At 36.5% G+C, this 20,595-nt stretch overlaps 1 protein-coding gene across 6 annotated transcripts in view; it reads left to right on the top strand.

The window, feature by feature from the left end:
• The window catches only part of JAKMIP1 (janus kinase and microtubule interacting protein 1), a 140,511-nt gene that overhangs the window by 59,582 nt on the left and 60,334 nt on the right, over window positions 1-20,595 (top strand). For all 6 annotated transcript variants that reach the window (XM_056489828.1, XM_056489829.1, XM_056489825.1 and 3 more), the window contains exons 3-4: window positions 4,736-5,010; window positions 12,175-12,669. In XM_056489828.1, coding sequence (XP_056345803.1) covers window positions 4,882-5,010; window positions 12,175-12,669 — 624 coding nt within the window. In that variant the 5' untranslated portion in view covers window positions 4,736-4,881. The remainder of the gene's footprint in view (window positions 1-4,735; window positions 5,011-12,174; window positions 12,670-20,595) is intronic.

Genomic DNA, 20,595 nt, shown 5'->3' with positions numbered 1-20,595 from the left:
TTGTTCACTAGAATGAAGCCATGAACGTACTGGATGCTATCCAGTTGTATGGAGTAGCACCAATCAAAAATATAAATTCAGTGTCACGTGGGTATTACTAGCAGGTACACACACATTTGTGTATGTGCATAAGATGTAAATGAGTTTGACATGCTTACTTTTTGTTTTGGTTTTTTTTTTTTTTTAGTATGCAGTCACTTGAATACATATTTTTGTTGCATGTGTTTTAACAGATGCACACGTCACAGGCAACCAATTCATTGAAGAGAAAATGAATACATTGGTGAAATTCATTTAGGAACTTGCCAAGTTAGTTCTGTTAACTGCTGTATAAGGACCTGAAAGGCAGTGATTCATGGTGGGAAGTTAAAATCTGAGTATTGATTCCTGAGGGCTTTGAGAATTTTCTGGAAGACTGTGGAGTGACAGAATCACAGAACACCTTTGCTGAGATGCCATTGAAAAAAAACTGAGGCAATTACTAACCTGGACAGAGGAGCTGACTGCTTTACAGATCCTGTGCTCATCCACAGTATGTCACCTGCTGTGGAAATCTGAGGAGTGTCACAAAAGCCTAACTCATGATACACTGTAATCTCTACCAAGGAAAGCTCTGTTCCACATGGCTCTGCAGGGTTGTAACTTTGAGGTCTTCTGGCAAAAAAAAAAAAAGAAAAAATGCTTATAGTTTCTTGGAGATTGTTTTCTATATAGTGTGGCCCTGTCAGATATATAATTATTAAAGCAGGAATGGCTCGGGACTTTAAGCTGTGAATCTGAAAAAATGAATGTGGGCTGTTGATGTTTCTGGTTTTACCCATCAAAAAATCAAGTGACATTTACAAAATGCTCTGCTGTAAGAAAACTGTATTTCCCTAAGCAGGCTGTGATTTAAAAGAACCCTCAAAGATTCTACTGTTACAGAAATAGATCTGTCTTTATAGGTAGCTAACAAAGGGGTACCAGGAAGGTGACCAGTCTACAATATAACTAGAAAACCATACTGATAATTTGAGGATTTATTGGTGGGAAGAGTATTATTTTACAGTCCTGTAGAGGTTCTTCTGCTTTTATCCATTCAGTCATGTTTTATTACATAGAACTGAGAATTGAAGCAGTAAATGTAGGTCACCTGAACCTTGTGAGAAATGTGCCTTGGGCATTGGCAGCTATGAATGTTGTATTTCCCACACAGTCACTGGTTGATTATCACTGTTTTTTTTTCAAACTATAACATAGGTGAACTGTAAGTTACTTCTGAAGTTAGCATTGTACCTGTGTCCACTGTATTTGCAATTGTCAGATGCTATGGTAATAAAATTTATTTTAAACTTACTGAATGTACAGAATTGTGTTATGCTGAGAATGTACTTACAATTCATGTTCAGAAGCACAGTGAGGGTTATGGGTAGACTGCAGTAGGCTCTGCAGAATTATAAGAGATAGGGTAAAATTAATAAAAGCTAAAGTAGAATGGTGCACTGTTTATGTGGAGGTGCAGTGTCTAGATGGAGAAGCTTTATTATTTTCCTCCAGTACCTGAGTTACAGCTTGGTGTTTCAGATGAGATGAATCATTGGCAATTTCCAAAAATTGTGCTGCAGTTGAATAATGTTGTTGAAGCCTGAAATAAGGCTAGAATGCAGAATTTTGATTGATATAATTCAGTAATTTTTTTGTGTTACCATGTTACCCATATTTATTACTTGATTTTATGGGTTTGCTTACTTTTCCTGTTGATTATTGTTTGTTACTGACAGACTCACTCTCTAAAGATAAAACCCTCCCCATGTTTTTGTGTATTTCATATGGGATCATATTTAAAAACTTGTATTTCTTTAAGTTGACTTACTTTTCAATAGAAAGTATTGGATTTCTTTTTTCCTTACCCTTATGTTATCAAAATTCTTTGATGCTACTCTTTCATGTTTCTGCAGAAGCTGATTTTTTCTTTTTTTTTCTACTAAGTTTTATTGATATTTATCATCTTGGATCATGGTGTAGTAATTAATTATGTAGTTAGAGGTCTTGTTTGAAAAAATGAAGGAAGAAATTGAAGTAGTTATAAAAAGCATCCATTAAATCTGCTAAGCAAATAGAAGAGAAATTGAAAGTTAGGACATTGTTCAGCTGATTTGTTTTCTAATATGTTAAGAATTTAATGGATTTGCCAAAACATCTGTAAGAGAAATCATGTTAAATATTTTGATCTTTTACACACCAGTTCCCCAAGCTATTGAATTCAGATCCAATCAAGTTTATTTGTTGTTTTTCTTCAATGACAATTGGCCCCATACCTATCAAGTAAAGTGAGAAACTCAATATGTTCCAGTGACTGTTGAAAACGTGACTTGTGAATTAGAATCCATTACTCTTTCCTATCCTTTTCCTTTCCTCTTCAATTAAATACATTGAAGTGATTCCAAGGTTTGCAAGAAGTGTGTAGAACTCAGAGTGCAGGAAGTGACTATTTTTAGTCACAGAGTGATTGTGGGACTGTATCCTGGTGGCATCATGAATTTGCCTCTCAGCAGACATGGGGAGTTAATAAATAGGTTGTTGGTTGAAGTGTCTGCATCAGTAAAATTTTGTTAGAATTGAGTGTGTTTTCCTTCATTTTTTCTCTGTGTTTACAAGTTGCTTGGTGTTTTTTGTTTGCTTTTTTTTTTGCCCTGACCTTTATCCAAATATTAAATGTGGGTAGTCAACTAGGAGGGAATCTGGGCACTCACTGGTTCTGTGCCTTTCATTTGGGAATCAGGATGCAGTCTCTGCTTCAGCCCTTGTATGTCTGGGCTATGTGCCTGTCTCAGTATATAGATAGGCTTTGTGTTGCCATAGTTCCTGCTTCTGAAATAGGTAGGCTGGAAGATGTATCTAGGGAAGAGTAAAAATGGATTTTTTTTTTTTATGCTCACCAATGCAGCTTGATGGGTGGCTGATTCTTGGTTTACATTTTTTTTGTTTTGTTTTGTTTTTTTTTTTGTTTTGTTTTGTTTTGTGGTGGTTTTTTTGTTTGCTTTGGGTTTTGTTTGGCTTTTTGTGGTTGGGTTTTTGGTTCAAATTTTTTGGTTATTTCTTTTTCTTTTGTTTTATTTTGTGATTTTAGAGAATTTATTATGTTTCGTTTGGTTGGGAGGTGATGGTTTTGCTCCCTTCCCCACTCTCCTTCTCTGAATGCCTATAAGAGAGGAGGGTGATTTTCTTCAGGTTCTGGGTCTAAGCTTTTATTTTACTTGAAAAGCACAATTTTCAAATGTTGAGAATTACAGGAAGAAGGTTGAGAGCAATGCCTTGAGAGTTTTTTTAATTCTGAAGAATACTTCAAAGAATAATGCTGAACTCTCTAGTTTTTAAGGCTAATTTGAGTATTAAGTGTAATTTGAGCATTATAGAAACTTCATAGATTAATAGCATGAAATTCTTTTATTAAGAACAGCAATTTCTCACATTTCTTCCATTTACCAAAGACTTCTTTTTTTTAATTTACTGTAAGAATATTGCTGATTTGTTTTTCTTGAATCCACGACTATGTGTAAAATCACAATAGCACTGGTGTTTATTTGTTCTGTAAGGTAGGTTGGATACATAATAAAATTAAAATATATTTAAATTCCTGATTTTTTCACAGATTATATATTAAAATGCTTCATATAATGGATATAAGGAACAAACAAAATTTTATTGAATAGGATAACTTGATAGATTATTATATTTCAAAGGAAAGATATTTGATATTACAGAGCAAAACAACTATTTCACTTAAGTTGTAATTGGTAAAGTTCATGTTTTTTTCAATTGCTTTTTATTAAAGAAGGAACCTTTCTACTTTTTTGAAAATTTAATGATGAAATTATGTGAATATTTAAAAATGTGCGGAGGACATGGGTTTGGAAAGTAGTTCAGCATTGATAGCATTTGTTTCACAGTTTGGTTTTGTGGAGCACCAGGTTATTTTTAGGGAAGAGCAGAGAGGAAAAAAAGCCACAGATTAAACTTCTGTACTAACTACTCATGAAGAACACTAATCAGGGGATTTCCTAATTATCGAAATTAGGGTTTTTTGTCTGCTATTGATATTCTTCTTGAATATTACATAAAGCTGATTTAAATAATTGAAAACTTTTTAAGCTTAGAGCATACTGGGAAATGAAAATGAAATTAAATACCTTCTTCTTTCCATTATGGCTTTTCAAACAGTATCAGCCCTGAACATAAGCAGGTTATATATACGGTATTTTAAGAAAAAATTTTAAATGTTTTTCCAGTTGTGTGGTATCTTTTTAATTGATGCTGATGATGTGAAACTCGATGATAATTAGAGATAATACGATTATGCATTATAACATACATTAGGGAGAGAGAAATACTTTCTTCTTACTACAGAAAATAAACTATTCCCACTGAAACATTATCTCAATTAATTTATTGCCTTCTTGTGCCTCTTGGGAATCCTGAGCATGGTTCTAGTCAGGTCTCGAATAAGATATAATTTCTGTTTATATGCTGTATGATATATATGTTGAATACATTATAACTGTACATGATTTTATTTCTGTGAGCATCAGAATACAGTGGTTAGAATTTAGAGATGGTGAAATGTTATGTAACTTCTTATCTTTCAAACTCTGGTACAAGGAAGTACAGTGTGCTTTAAAAATGCATGTTAAGGCTGATGTTTGATTCTGCTCAATGCTGTAGCCTAATTCTGTTCCCACCACTTTGCTTCTTCCAGGCCATGAGAGACTGCTGCCACGATGGCAGAGATTTGTATGAAAGATTTTGTTGACCACTGCACAACTCTTAAATGTTAAAAGCAGAAGGCACTGGCTGATATCTCAGTGTGGAGGAAACATTTTATTTTAAACTTCAAAAATAATTATGTCCAAGAAAAGTCGTGCCAAGGGAGAGAAGTCCGACATGGAGACTGAAGCTCTGCAAGCTGCTAATGAGGAGCTGCGAACTAAACTAACCAACATCCAGATAGAATTTCAGCAAGAAAAAACCAAGGTATTTGTCTCTACTTCATCATTCTTTTAACAGTAGCACCGTTAGCAACCAGCAGAGTTTGATACTAAAATATTTTAGTTGTAAAAGAAGAACATGACAGAGAAGTGAAATCAGAAGAACAACTGATAAACAAAAAATTGGAACCAGTTCTTTTAAATAGTGAGCAAAAGTGACTAAATATTCCCAAACACCCAGTCACTGAAATTTGCAATCAGAGCAATAGAAATGGCATTAGCTTACTGACAAGGGAGTTTTGTATTTGGTCTTACTGAAAATTGTATGTTGTAAAATGAACTGTGTTCAAAGACAAACATCAGCACCTTATTCAAAGCATGTCACTTTAAATGCCTCTGAAGAATATCAGTTAACTGGAAACTAACTGTGTAGGAGTCCTCATTTGATTTGCTGAGGTTATGTGTGGCATTGTTCTGAGCTATTCAGTGATGCATCTGATTGCTAATGAAACAGACCCGTCAATATTTGTCTATCTAGCATATGTTCAACAGATATTTGGGTAATCAAGAGGACACATAGGAGAAACTATGAATTCATCAAATACATTTACATTTATGAAGATTAGCAGTTACATTTATATATTTCTGTAGGTTGTTTAAAATATGGACAAATCAGTAAGGTTATTTCTATTCTGTGATTTATTAAAATGAATTAGTGCATTTGACATTGCACAAGGCATTTCTGGAGATTAATCCATGTGCAGGTGGGTTTATCTGTATTTGACTGGGGATACTGTCATTGCAAGAGTCTCGAAGGCTTACCAAGTGGAGAAAGTATGTACTAAAAATGTGTTCTCTTTATATAAAGTATCTTTGTTATAGCCTTTTTTCTTTTTGTCCATGTAAAATGTGGACACCTGAGTAACAGCATTTCTGTACATTCTAGTTCCATTAACATCCTTGTGTGATACTCAGCTTTGAAAGCTCTTATTTTTTTACATTTTAATTAACAAAGTAAACCTAAAAACCATCACAAATGTTATTGTCAGAACTTTTTTTTTACAGAGGAAAAGGAAACCATAAACCCATAGTTCATGTTTGACTGGTGCAATAGGTTCAGAAAATATCAGCCAACTAAATTTGTCTTGCCTTGGAAATTTTTCTTCTTCATGGACTAAAGCAAAAAGTCAAATTTCTTACGGGTCAGGAGTATTGATAAATGAACAGATAAGTCAAGGGTCTTGGTATTGACTTCTTCATCCAGCTTCTCTTGCTGTTGATTGATATAGTTATAACAAATTTTAAAACAAGTGGCACAAACTACTTGAGCTTTTTAAAACCACACACCATGAAATTTAGAAGTGGGTAATACACTTTATAATTTGCAGGTCAGTAAATTGCATTATTTCACTGTCATTTTTAGTGTCTCAGTGTTTCTGTTTGGAGACTTAAGAGTTGATGGTAGATTACATTTACATTAGAAAATGTTTCATTTTAGTTATCATATTTCCTATTTCGTTCTGTATAACTTTATATGCAGAAATATGGATATGAATTTTATTATGATTTTTTAAAATTGCATTAAAAGAAGCACATAAATATAAAGTTATACCTTGGACAGAAAAATAAATTAATTTTGAGTCCTTGAATAACTCTGATTTAAAAAGAAATTACATGAACACTAGGAATAGTTTAGCCCTGATACACTTGCACTCTTTTCCTGTAAAAGCATCAAGTTTAACTCTTGATTCAACTAAAATGAGGTGTAAGTACAAGACCATGGCAGCTGCAGCAACATTTTCAATAACTAGTTGTCTTACACCATATTCAGTCTAGGAATATTTACTTCAGCTTGATTACTTGTTCACCTTTCTTCAGCTTAAAAATTTAATATTTTCTAGTGTACTGAAGTTGTTAATGGAGACAGATCTGTGTATTGTGCACCTGTGTGTGCAGAGAAATGGGTGAGCTTGCATCTGAAAACTGTGAAAGAGGAAGGAGGAAATTACAGCCAGAGTGCTCTAAAAGCCCACTAAGTGTGCATTGCAGTCTGAAGTGAATTCTACAGTGCATTTCTGTGAGGAAGAGATCTTCAACCTCTCTCCCTCATCTTTGCTGTGGTGCTTGCTCTAAATCATTTAACTGGAATTGAACATGTAGTTTATTTCCCAGCCTACTTTCGGTCTGTGCAGCAGTTACAGGATGCCATGACTGACAAGATGAGTAAATCAAAGCCATAGAGATTTTTCCTGTTTAGATTGTAGTTCAAAAATAGTAACAAAACCAAGAGAAATTATTTCTTGGTATGTGAAAAGTAAAAACACTGTACCTAGAGAATTCTAAATAAATTAGATGTATTTACTAGTGTAGAGGTAAGAGAGAAGTATTGAAGCTGCTAAACAGACAGCTCTGTGACTCTTGGGATATAAACTGTATTAGGAAAGGTAACCAACTCTTGTGGGGCCAATTTATTCAATTTAATTTTCCTAAACTGTTTTTTCCCTCAAGTATATGCCTATATTAATGATTTATCTTAAAAGAAAGAACCTTTTAATTGATGAGAGAAATCACAAATGGAAATTAGCCTTAACATACTTTTGCCTGAAAAATACTGCTTTCTCTGAAATAAAATTTTACCCAAGAGACATTTAAAACTTTCTTTCTATATATTTTCCTAGTACTTCTTGTTTCATTGGTTGTTGATCCATGTAAAGAAATTTCTTCTGTCAAGTTGTTTTCTGCATGCTTATTCAACACCTGATCCAAAACTGACATATTTGCACGTTTTTTGGATGTGCATCATAGTTGATCTTTCTGGTGGTGCTGGCCATTGGACATAAGAATAGCTGGGTTCATTTATGCTGCCTAAGGGGTGAAGCAAAAGTTGTGGCCCTGTGTTAGTTTCCATGCACTGTCTCGTTTTGGGAACACCTGCTTGATAGCTTTGGGGCCCCTGTTGGATATAGGCAATCTCCCTGGGCTGTAGGTTTGCTGCCCTCTGTGGAGAGCCTGGAGAAGGAAATGCATGAACTGAACAGAGGCTCACATACCTTCACTCTGTGACTAAAAATGCTTTATTGGAAGATATCCAAACATAGGGTAATGAATAGTGAAAGGAGTTGACCAAAGCACAAAAAGAATACTTATTTTAACATGAATGGGGACAGGACTCACTCTGGCTGAACCTTAAAGTCCAGTGCTGTGAGCACAAGGAGCTGCAGTGAATGAGCAGGGTCTTGGCAGTCAGCTCAGTGGTTTTACAAATGCTTGTGCTGATGTCCATGAATATTTAGGAACAAGTATTCCAAAGCACCTATTCCCACTGAGCTAGTTAGGGAAAGTTAGAAGGTAGGCAACTTCCAATATTTCAAGTAATACTTTGTTCTTGATAGCAAGGTGCTCTGATGTTGGCTGTCACTCCATCTTCACCAAGTTCAGTTATTGATTTTAAATATCCATATTCTACTTGTGACTATTCATTTATAGGCTTGAGACCACAACATCTAGAAGTTAGCATAAACAAGATGTTCCATCTCAATTGCCACTGTATACCTCACTGCTGGGAAGAGGAATGATAGAGTGGCTTGGTGAAACTTCATGTGTTTTAGTTCATGGCCATTGCTCCTTTTTCTGTCATTGGGCAGCACTAAAAAGAGCCTGGCACCATCCTCTTGACTCTCTTCAAGATATTTATATGTGTTGGAGCCCAGAACTGAGCACAGTACTCCAGATGCACCTCACCAGGGCCAAGGTCATTCATGAACAAGTTGTGTAAGACTGGACCCAGTAGGGATTCCTGGTGCTCCTCAGCCTCCAGCTGGATTCTCCTCTGCTGATCATGGTGCTCTGAGCTCTGCCATTCAGCCAGTTCTTGATCTACTTTGATCCACTGTCCATTTCTCTAACCCCCATTTCCAGAGCTTCCCTACAGGGATGTTTTGGAAGGCAGTGTCAAAAGCCTTACTGAAGTCAAGTTAGACAGTGTCCACTGCTCCCCCCTCATTGACCCATCCAGCCATGCCATTGTAGAAGACTATCAGACTGGTCAAGCATGATTTCCCCTTGGTGAATCCATGCTAACTATTCCTGATTACCTTCTTTTGCATTCAAATTTGCAGTTCCTTGCAAAAAGCAGTGTGGAGAGTATCCCTCCTGTGATAGACTGTTGTGCCACAAATTAAAAACCATTCAGTTAAATCCAAGAGAAAAAAATGAGGTAGTCCTGAGTAAGTTCTTATCCTAATGTTTCTATAGGGGTTGTAGATTAGTAGCACTTGGAAACACATATGATTTAATAGTTTATTACCTTTTAGAAATGCATAGTTTTAAAATTATTCCATTGACTCTAATCATAAAGCCAAACTATTACTTTTCTGTCTCAAGTGTGCAAAACAACTTGTCATAGAAAACAACACTAGATACAAATATTCAAGGAAAATACAATTATTTTGTTTTAAAGAAAATTCTGCTTTCAGGCACGTTTTAGACATCAGAAAGGAAAGAAGCAATTATGCTTAGCATTACCTTTTGAAGAAGCCAAGTTCTGCTATGACAACAATGTTGTATCAATGTGTGCCAATTATTAAAGTTTTAATTTAGAAAGGTAGACAGTAACTGGTTTATTGCTTCCGTGGTACCATGCCTGACTTTGTTTCCCTATTGACTTAATTTCTTGGATAGAAATATTTCTTCATATTAAAAAAGTACGAAAAGAGTGCCGGAAATTAAAAAAGAGAAATTGCTTTAGAATTTAGGTTCATTTGGAAAGTGAGACTCAGGCATATGGGAAAATGCCACACTGCTGTTTTCATTCAGTCTCTGGAAGCCAGATGAGTACAGAACTGCACAGTGTGCAGGAGGGAAGGACACAGGGGTGCAGGAAGGACAGATTATGGCTTTCAGACAAGATCTAATAGACATATGTAACTTCTCATCTTCTCTGACAAAAAGCAGTAATAAGAACAGAGTTTTTAAAGACTTTGAAAATTGGGAATCTTTTTTTTCTGGATCATGAGGTGTAATAAGCATTTAAGATTCTGTGTAAAAATCCAGGGTTTTTTTAAGGATTCTAAATCTTGTTTAAATTCCTCCTACTGAAGCTTTTAGGTAAAATTGGTAGTATTATATGGTAGTACTTAGTTACTCTAAGTGGTTAATACATCTTCTCAAAAGCAGCAGCAATATGGATAGGTTTTGCCTTGCTTTCCCTTAATTCAGAGAAAGATGAAAAAATTGAGCAAGGATGCTAATTTGTGTGACTCAGTGCTCCTCCAAAATGTCAAAATCCATTTCTCATTTATTAAAAATTCTTGTAGGAAGTGAAACTCAGGAATGTGTTGTATTGAAAACTGCCTTTCAGTTGGATGCTTTATGTACAATATGACTAATTTAAAATTACTGTAGTTCTGGAGGTATATTATCTGTGTTTGTATGTGCCATTATGCAGTTTGTTTCCCTATGTTGTCATTAGTAGGTTTCATTGCTCAGTTCATTTTCAATTTTATTGTCTCATCAGTAAGGCAATAGGTAAATAATGAGTGTTGTTTCATTTGCAAATTTATCTATAAGCTAGTCTGTTTACTTCTGATAGTAGATGAGTAAGTGACTTAGCTTTGCTACAGCATCATGGAACAATTTGGGTTGGAAGGGACCTTTAAAGATCATCTATTCCAGCCTCCCTTCTGTGGGCTCTCTTATGGAATTTGGTATCCTAATGCAAGGACTGAAAATCACTGCTATCCACTTGGAACTAAATGTCATCCTACCAAAAGAAATAACACATGGATATATCCTGCATATAATTTCCAATAGCCAGATTTACCATTTGGAGAAAAACCCCAGCCTCTATCTCTCTTAATAGAGATATGTTCTCAGCATCATTCTGGAATAGTGACAATATCTATAAAATCTGTGTGTGACAGTGTCTGACTCAGAGCTATTATTTTTTCACAGCTCTAATTATAGTGTTCTCCCAGGTGATGTTTAGTTAACAGTGCATCTAGACTGCTTTCATAAAAATATAGATACCTTTCCTCCCTTTCTTTAAATCAAGGGTAAGTTGTAGTTGGTCAATTCTCAAAGCTGCTGTTCAAAATAAGAGGACTGTAGCGTCTTCTGCACAGGAAAAGTCTGCTGTGCCAGCTGTCTGAAGACTTCAGGTCAGGTTGTGGTGGGTGATCCTGACTGGACCTATCTGACCAACTTGCAGTTCTGGCTTAATTTAGAGTAAATTAAATGCATCATATGCCTACAGATCACAGCTTTGTGTAGCATAGATAGAAGCACATGTGGCAGTGGCTAACATTTTGCTGCTTGGTAGCCTCCTTTAACCATGAAGCACTATTTGCTATGGATGTTTGTATTCTCATTCAAGATTAAAACAAGTTTTGAAACCCTGGCCTCTGATAGAGGTTTTGGCAGTCTCTGTAATGGGGATAGTAGAAAGATGTTACCGAAGCTATGAATGATAAGATACATTATAGAATTTCTGGTATACTGCAATAGACAAGTGAGCCTTTCTCTTTTTTCCCCCTTTATTCTAAATTAACATCTAATCCCACATGGAAAAAGCATTGCTTTCCATGCAGCATGCTGAGCATCATTTTATAATGAGGTTTCCTCACAGTGGATATTACCATAATAGTCTATAACATTTTTCCACTACTCCCTCCCCAGCCCTTAGACTCAGCTGGCCTATATTTTCTGAAATGTCTGGGGATGTGAATAGTCTCAGTTTTGGGGTGAGGTCTGAGGTCCATTGAGTAGTTTTGTCTTGTCTAATAAGGACTTTCCCATTAAAATAGCTAGGAAGTTAAGAAATCCAAATTAAAAAAGTATTTCCAGCATAAACACAAATGATTAATTTTCCATCTGCTTGTAGAGTGCAGTAGAGAATGGGTGAGAATAGCCTGGTGTAGTTGGTACAGGAAATAAGGAGATATCTAGATTGTATGATATGCTCAGTTTTATTTTATTCCTTAAATCTGTGAGAACTCATTTCCAGTTGCACATCTCTATAGCAGACTCTTAAACATGCACATGGCCTTTTCTCCAGCCCTGCTTCTCTAATTGTTTACCTGGACAGAGGTGTGCAGTCTTTGCTTTTGGATGCTCAGGATAGGTTTTTGAAGAACAGTTTAGAAGCAGCTTCCTTGGTGACTTTAAAAAGTGGAGCAGTGCTTGTTAATGAATATTTTGTGTTTTGTTCCAGGTGGGTAAACTGAGAGAAAAAATCCAAGAGGTTAAGCAAGAAAGAGAGCAGGAGCAGCATAAGCACACTGCCTATGTTTCTGAACTGAAAGCCAAGCTCCATGAGGAGAAAATGAAGGAACTTCAGAGTGTCAGAGAGCTACTGATCCGGCAGCACGAGCAGGAGGTGGCAAGAATGGTGAAAATCAAAGACGGTGAAATTCAGCGTTTGCAGTCGACTGTCAACGTCCTGCGGGACGGGGCGGCTGACAAAGTGAAGACGGCGCTGCTGAGCGAGGCCAAGGAGGAGGCTCGCAAGGCCTTCGACAGCGAACGGATGAAGCTGCAGCAAGAGATCTTGGAGCTCAAATCTGGCAAAAAGCAGCTTGAAGAAGCTCTGAACAACATTATGCAGGCAGATAAAATGAAGGCTGCGGACCTGCGCACGGCTTACCAGTCCCACCAGGATGAGATCAACAGAATAAAGCGGGAATGTGAGAGGGAGATCCGCAGGCTGGTGAGTTCATGGAGTAATGCTGCTTATTTCAGTTTATAGCAGGTATAGGTGCATTGCTCAATGTGCCCATAAATATCAAAGCAGCCTTTGGCAGTGATATCTTCATCAGTGGTGGTTGCTACAATGGGCCACTGTTTCCACTGCTTTCTCCTCCTTGGCTCCATAACCTGTCCAACACAGTCCAAAGATTTATGTCCCACCAAATAGAATACAAGTCAGCCAAGACTTTCCAGGATGAATTTTCTCAGCAGATCTAAGAAATAGACTTTCCCCTTCCTATTTGCACAACTCCTGGTGACCAAAACAAGTCAGGGCTTATTTGATGGACAATGCGAGAATGCCTTGTGAGATGGCAACCTTAAATTCACATAGAGTTTCTATATTTAAATTGGAGGAACCAGTTGTGCTGAAACAAGACAGTCTATTTGCTTCTTCTGCATCTTTATCCAGGCCATTCAATTTTATACATTATTGCCCTTTCAGGATTTCTGTGTTTTTTCTATAGGAACAGAAAAGTTAGGACCTAGGACAGCAGGCTTTTTTCACGCTTCACAAACCCCTAGGACTTCAGCACAGATGGCAGATTATGCTGTTTGTATAAAATCAAAATCCAGGCAATATTTCCTGACAGTAAATGCCCCAAATTATTCAGCTTTGTGTAATGTAAAGAATCTAAGATGAGCTGTACACAGTAATACATTTAGTACATCAAGTGACACTTCTGTTTGGTAACATGATATTTCATATATGTATGGGTGTATTTAATTGTTTATTTGCACAAATTAGTAGTATGATGGATATGCAAATAAAAAAATACAAAAAGCATAATATTTATTTTATGTCAAGTAGTACAGACTTTTAATAGAATGAAATATCTGTTTCTTTAGGAAAATAGCTTGTTGGTTGAATTTCCACAGACACGACCTCTTATTTCTTGTATTCCTTAAAAAAATTATGATGAGGACAAGCTACAAACTGTAATATCTGTTTAATGCTGCTGACTTTCTGTCTGAGACAATGAAAGCTTTTAATGCAGTAAATATTTATGCTTTAAATTAACTGGATGTTGATCGAGTCTCAGGGGTATCATTTTGTTCATTAATTAAGGCCACTGCAAAGACTGACAGCGCGGAGTTTCTGCAAATGTAGTTTCTTTCATGTTTTGTTCTGTATTAGAAATGTAAAATTCTAAAATCATGGCTATGAAGTACAGAAAATTATTAGAAGTATTAAAGAAGAGAGAAGGTTGATACATCCTGGCATATGTTTTTCGGAGGACATTTTCTAAACTAATTTAACCTCCTCCAAGAAAGGTTTCAAAGGAAACACTTAGCTCTTCACCTTCAAGAGTGGAGATGTTCAGCTTGCTGTTGTGCAGAGGTGATGAAAAAGGGCACTCTGTTTTCTGTCTGACACAGAATAAAATCTTGTGAAGTCATTCAAAATTTTAATTGCAACCTTGCTGGGCCTGTGTTACTCAATGCATCTAAAAGGTGAATATATTGGGAAGTGTGTAGGTAACTCTTGTTTCCTTTTCCAAGCACCAGAGGAAGCCTGCCACAGGTCTCTTGGGCTTTCTCAGGAAATGTTTGTATCTTCCTCCAAGAATCTGGTGCTGCCTTCTAGTGCCTCCATTCCTTTCATATAATGAATTGCAATTTTTTCCTTAAATTCAATGGTTTGTGGAGTTTTTTGAGAGAAGAGTTTCTTCTATGAATTCTTAGGAATTTAGGTAATTATTGCACAGGGCAGTCTGAATCTGGGATGAGGTAAAAAATACTGCAGGGTTCCTAGAGAGGTTCTCTTTTCCTTTGAGAGAGCGCGTGGGATTGTAGAATCTGATCATTGGGGTATTTCCCTCTCCTCTCCCCTTCACTTAATTAGTTCAGGGGATGTTTGCCTTCCATTTCAGATTAACCCTATCAGCTCTGGCTTATTGGTTGATTTTTACCATTCTGTGAGATGAAATGATAAGGATGTGAAAAGCAGTGTAATTAATATTAGCACAGTTCTGAAACTGAGTTTCAAATAATGAGCTCTTTTGTATGTGTGCAGTGTTTTGTGGCACTATTAAGAAATCAGCATCTTTGGGATTAATGACCTAAATGGGTTGGCCATACTGTAATTCAAATTCAGATAGAGTAATTCAGGATGCAGTCTGATTGTCTTGTAAGACTTGGCTGATTTATTTTGCATTTCAGATCACAGATTACTTTTGTGAATGTTTTTCTTATAGATATTGCAGCTAGAAAAAAAACCCTGTATTTTGCCAACAACTTTAACACCCATGATTAATCTGATTAAAATATTACAATTCCTGGCTGTTATTAAAAAGTAAGTTATGAGAAAGAAAACCAGTAAAATCCATTGTCTGTGTGTATATGGATATAATTATATTGACCATATTTTTAAAAAATATAATTAATCAATTTGGAGATTGTTTTCGTAGTTTTGAATTGAGCCATGAAAAATACCCAACAAACCTCAATGGAAACAAGTCTGGATGCCTAAGGTCCTGGTGCTTAATAAGAGAAAGTAAAATATCTATCTGGCAAAAAATATAACATATTTTTTTCTATGTGCAGTAAGAAATTATACTGGACAATTTCAATTCCTGTAATTGAAAATGTAATAGTGATATAAATGTTTTCATTAATTTAAGGAATGCTAATTGCTGTGGATTTTTATTCCCCCACCCTCCAAGAAAATACATCCTTTTTGTTTATATGTATCAACACAAAGTGCTGGCAGCTATGAAACCAGAAGTAAAAATAGCTAGTGACAAACTGGAGGGACAAATGAAACAGATGTCTTGAAAGTAAAGAGGCACCTTGGAGAATAAGATAAGAAAGCAAGAACAGCTATTAGTTATTTTGTTCAGGCTATACTTTCTGAGCAGTTGAGTCTTAACAGTTCTATTATTCCACAGAGCAAAAACTATACAAAAGTACACAAAATAGCAATTTCAGCCAATTTTTTTTAGGCCTTGATTAAGCTTGTCATTTAGCTGACTCATTTGGTTAGAAAATCAGGTTTGAAGTTCATTTTCAAAGGTAAGTAGAGTTGCTCTCTTTTGCCTGACAGTCCTGAAATAGGCTGCTGACATTGTTGGTGATCCTGGGAACACACCAGCCTTACTGTGTTAGCAGCACAGGTGGGAAGGATGCCATGGCTTGTTGACTGTAGCATGTTAGTTAGAGTTACATTAATTCTGGGACCACTTGGACACCCTTTTAAAGCAGGCTCTTACATTGCAAGACACATTTCCCTAGGTACTGGTTTTGCAGTGGCATGATTTGCAGTGCTTGCCTTGGAAAATACATGCAAAAGCCCAGTCATTAAAAGGATATTGAATTATGACATCACTGATCTACTAATTTTTTAGTATTAGTTGAATAAGAAAAAACCGGAATGTTTATTTTATGAGCACTTAATATAATATTCAAACTTTGGAACGAACAAATGACATTTGCACCCTTCATTTTGTGATGCATGTTTTAGTAAACACTGTTTCTTTTATTGGAAATGTCTTTAACACCAAGCCTTTTACTTATTTTACTGCTAAATACCATTCTACCCTGTTAAAATCTTTACACATATGGTCTTCCTAAATATTCTTTAACAGCTTGGATTGAAATTAACTGAAAAACTTCAATATAAAATAAACTTTCTTAACGACAAAATCATTAAGATTCCACTGATTGTATTAGATGCACAATAAGATTCCTGTTTAAGAGGGCACACAGTACACCAGATGAATTAAATTTGCATATTTCAGTTTTATTTTCAAGAAGCCTTATAAAAATTGTCTAAAGAGCAATGTGACAGTATTGCCGATTCATGGTGGCAAGGCAAAAAATCCTTTTGCTGCTAAGAGCATCAAAGTAAAAAAAAAAGTTTTCAAGAGGTGATTTTCAAAAGTTCCTGATCGGCAGTGATTTATGGAGACAGATGTACTATTTAAGTGTCCTTAATCTCCTTAGTCCAAATTATATTGCTGCATAAATAAAAAACTCCTTCCAGTGTGGAATGCTTATTTTGTCTGATGTTTCCCAAATAAATACAATGCAAGATATAAAAGAATATTAATAAAACTAATAGATTAAGCAGTTTTTAAAGGTAGAAGTCCAGACAGTTTCTCTGAAACTTCTCTTCAAGAGAAAAACCTTGTTATGGAATAAGCTCATGTATCATTTATATTGATTTTTTAAAAGACTAATGTTTCAGTTTTGTGTCTGTGTGTAGCACAGCATCTCATGATATAAGTCAAGGCTTCTGATTTTTTTTTTCCCCCCAGAATTAAGAATTAGGTTGCTCCAGTTTAGGATAGCCCAAAATTTCAACTCACATCCTTCACAAATTCATATTTTCTAACTTTGCACAGCTCTTAACATGGTTGTCTGTCTATCTGCCCTTAGTATGGATTATATTAGTACCAATAATGTGTCTATGTCTGTAATATGATTTAGCATTGGAATTATAATACAGTCATGGAAAAATTTGGGTGGTGAGGGTCCTCTCAAGGTCAGCTGCTCCCGTGTCCTGCTTGGAGCAGTGCTGCTTTGGAGGTTGGATCAGGTTGCTCTGGGCCTCCTCCAGTCCACTTTGAAAACCTCCCAAGGTGGAGTTCCACAGTGACAGCCTGCCCTAAAGCCCAGCCACTGTGAGATTTCGTTCTTTTTTTTTTTTTTTTTTTTTAATTGTCCCTACTGTCCTTTTGCTGTGTATCTTGGAGAAACATGTGCTTTGTTCATTGCTGTATTCCCCTTTGGAAGGCTGAATGGATATCTGCTATGTAATGCATCCTGCCTTCCTTCAGTGCTGGGTGCTGCAGCCCCATAGTGGTCATACTGGCCTTCCTCCAGTTATATGGCACTTAGGCCAGTTTGTCAATGCCTTCTATTTTGTGCTGGGGAGCCCAGAAGTGGCTGTGGTGCTCCTGGTGTAGTTTCCTATATGCTTAATAAAAGGCTAAATCTCTTTTGGTACACCCCTCCTGGTTTGGCCCAGTATCAAATTAACTTCAGTCATTGCAAGCTCTCACCACTGACCCATATCCAATTTGCCCTACAGGACTCAAAGATCTTTCCTTTTGTCTTTCTGTTTTTCCTCTTTTCTTTCTTTCATTTCAAAACTGCCAACTTCAACTGTTGCAGGCACTTGAGCTCTCCCAGGGGCGGGCATTGTATCTTTCTTAGACAAGCTTCATGAGGGTTTCTTGGCTCATTTCTCCAACACAAAAAGTTCCTCTGAATGGTTTTCCTATTCTCTGCTGTGGTAACAGCTCCCCTGAATTTGGTATCATCTACAAATTTGGGGAACAGTGCATTCCATTTCTTCATATGAGCAATTGACATGAAAAATAGAAGCAAAAGTTTAATGCTCCACCAAACCCCAAATTACCTACTGATGGTAACAGTTTTCTAATAACATTCATGTTCTCCTGCATCACTATTACTAGGATTTTGCCATTTTATGCAGTGGAATTCGGATCTTTGTTACTTTCATCACTGGGGGCAATGCAGAGATTTGTCTCTGAAAATTCTGGAGCAGAGGGACAGTTGGCTGCTGGCCTGAGGAGAAGGGTGGTGCCTGGCTTTTCTCACGTGCAATGGCACGTGTGTGTGAGTTCTGATTCCTAACCAGTCTCAAATTCTGAGACTTTGGAAAGCTGAGCTTTGAGTCATCTGAGGCAGTCGTGCATGGCTGGGTAGAGCTGCAGCGTGCTGCTTCTCAGCCACTTAACCCTGCGTGTGTTTCACACACAGCTGCTGATATCAAATTGTGGGCTGTTCCCTGCATTTTGCCATCTGTTTGAGACACGTGTTTCAGCTGCATTCCAAGGCTCAGCTAATCTGCAGCAGAGATCCACCACCTCCAGCTTTATAGGACTGCAAATAATACGTGACTTTCCGTTCTCTGAAGATTTATGATTCTTTCTTAGGAGCTCACAGAGCAGCATTCCAGCCAGACGTTGTTTTTCCCTGAATCAAGCAGATCTAATAAAACCTTTTTCATAGTGCAGGCTCAGCATTTTGTGTTTGTTCTTAATATTTTCTAAAAAGTTAGGAAGGTCACAAATTTGACTCCTTACAAAACTTGGAACAGTATTAAAGACCCACAGAACTTATATATGGTGTAGTACACAGACAAAAAAAAAAACAACTCCTAAAGTTTGTATTACTTAGTTCTGCTACATTTTTATCTTTTTGACTACTTGTTCATTACAGTTCTCTTAATGAACACTTGGGATAGGAAAAATCCAGTACTAGAGGTTGTAACTGGCTTTTGAGAAAGATGTGAGAAACCTCTTACCAGTGAGTTCTGGAATTTTCTGCCCATGTGGTGTTTCTTGTATAATTTATCAAAACTTCTAAGGAGATCTACACACTTCAGAAAAATACATAGGAAAAGCTACTAGAGGAAATTACTGACAGTTGGTTTAGAAAAATTACACATGAAATTAAGAATAAATTCTATTCACTTCTGTCTGTGACTTTTATTACTCCACTGGGTGATTTCCATCTCTTGTCCTTTCCTCCCTCCCAAAGTTTCCCAAATAAGGAGCAAACATTTATTTGAATAGCTGACCATGTCTCTTGTAGGGAATACTATAAACAACTCTGGAATTTTTAATTAATTTGTTCACATGGGATACTGTCATTAGGTCTTAGTGTCCCTTTATAAATGTAAAAGATGTTAATTCTTTTGGTTCACTCTTTACCTGTTTTTTTTTAGGAGCATCTTCTTTTTATTCTTCATAGTAACCAGCAGCCCCTCTGTCATTATAGCCCTATTTTCAGTGTCAGATACTTAGTATAAGGTTAATTAAATTTCTACTGGAGAAAAGCCCTGTAGAATTTTGTTCTGCAGTTGGCTAGGGGATAACTTTGACAAGGATGGGTAAAGAGGAAAGTCTTACACTTGGCAATGCAGCAGCTGGCTTTTTCCACTTTGGAAACAGAATATGTCATTGCCTTGATAGATGTGGCTTTTAATTCCCTGGGAATTTCTCTTTCAACTTCATGAGAGACTAAAGTTCCCCCAAAGATCTCTGACTTTCTTTGACTGTAGCCATTGAAGTGTGGCATAATTGGCAGGGGATGCTTTTTCTAATGACTGGCTTGGTTCCCTTTCATGTTTGATAAATATTATTAATAGACTCATTTCTGCTCATTTCTCTTAGCTGTAAGGGAGCAGTTGGATACATGTTCTTAGGAACTTGGGTAATTTTGACACAGGCTGTAAATGCTAGCTCTTCATTGACATAATGCAGGTAGTGTCTCTGTTCAGCATCTAACATTTGACAGTACAAAACCCCTGAAGAAATTATATTTTTAAAGCTCTAATTTTAACCAAGAGCTCCACAGTTACTTACACTACTCAAGGTGATTTCTCAGTAATTTGCCTCTGCAGCTGCTTGTGAATGATCTTATTTTCTGTAAATCCTCTTTCAGAGGGTATTTCTGCTACTTTTCTTCTCAAGACCTATAATTGAAAATACCTTCTAACCTCATGTTGCTCCACTGACCTCCTACTACAGCCTTTTTGCACTGACTTGTACCACTCTTAAATGCATAAAGAAATATAATCACTGTTCTGAAGTACTTTAAAATTTATGCAAAAGACAATATAAAAGATCATGTGACCCTGTTTTACTTGGTAGCTGCAAAAAATGGGTAAATTTGTTTTAAATTGAGAACAAATTTGAAACCTAAGAAACACTTGAAAGGAAATTCTGGGATTATATATTTGATTTACACGATATGTGTGAGCCCAATGCATGATTGGGATGTCATTGTGTTAAATATGTTGGAAGAAAAGATGGTGTTTATCCTCTGTATCTTCTTGAGAGGTCTCAAATGAGTTGCAGAACAGGTAGGAATCTGTGAAAGCTGTGGTGGGAGTTAGTGCACACAGCTTCCA

The sequence above is a fragment of the Oenanthe melanoleuca genome, chromosome 4 (assembly GCF_029582105.1).
Source record: "Oenanthe melanoleuca isolate GR-GAL-2019-014 chromosome 4, OMel1.0, whole genome shotgun sequence".
NCBI lineage: Eukaryota > Metazoa > Chordata > Aves > Passeriformes > Muscicapidae > Oenanthe > Oenanthe melanoleuca.
This window is presented reverse-complemented; position numbering and strand designations above follow the sequence as displayed.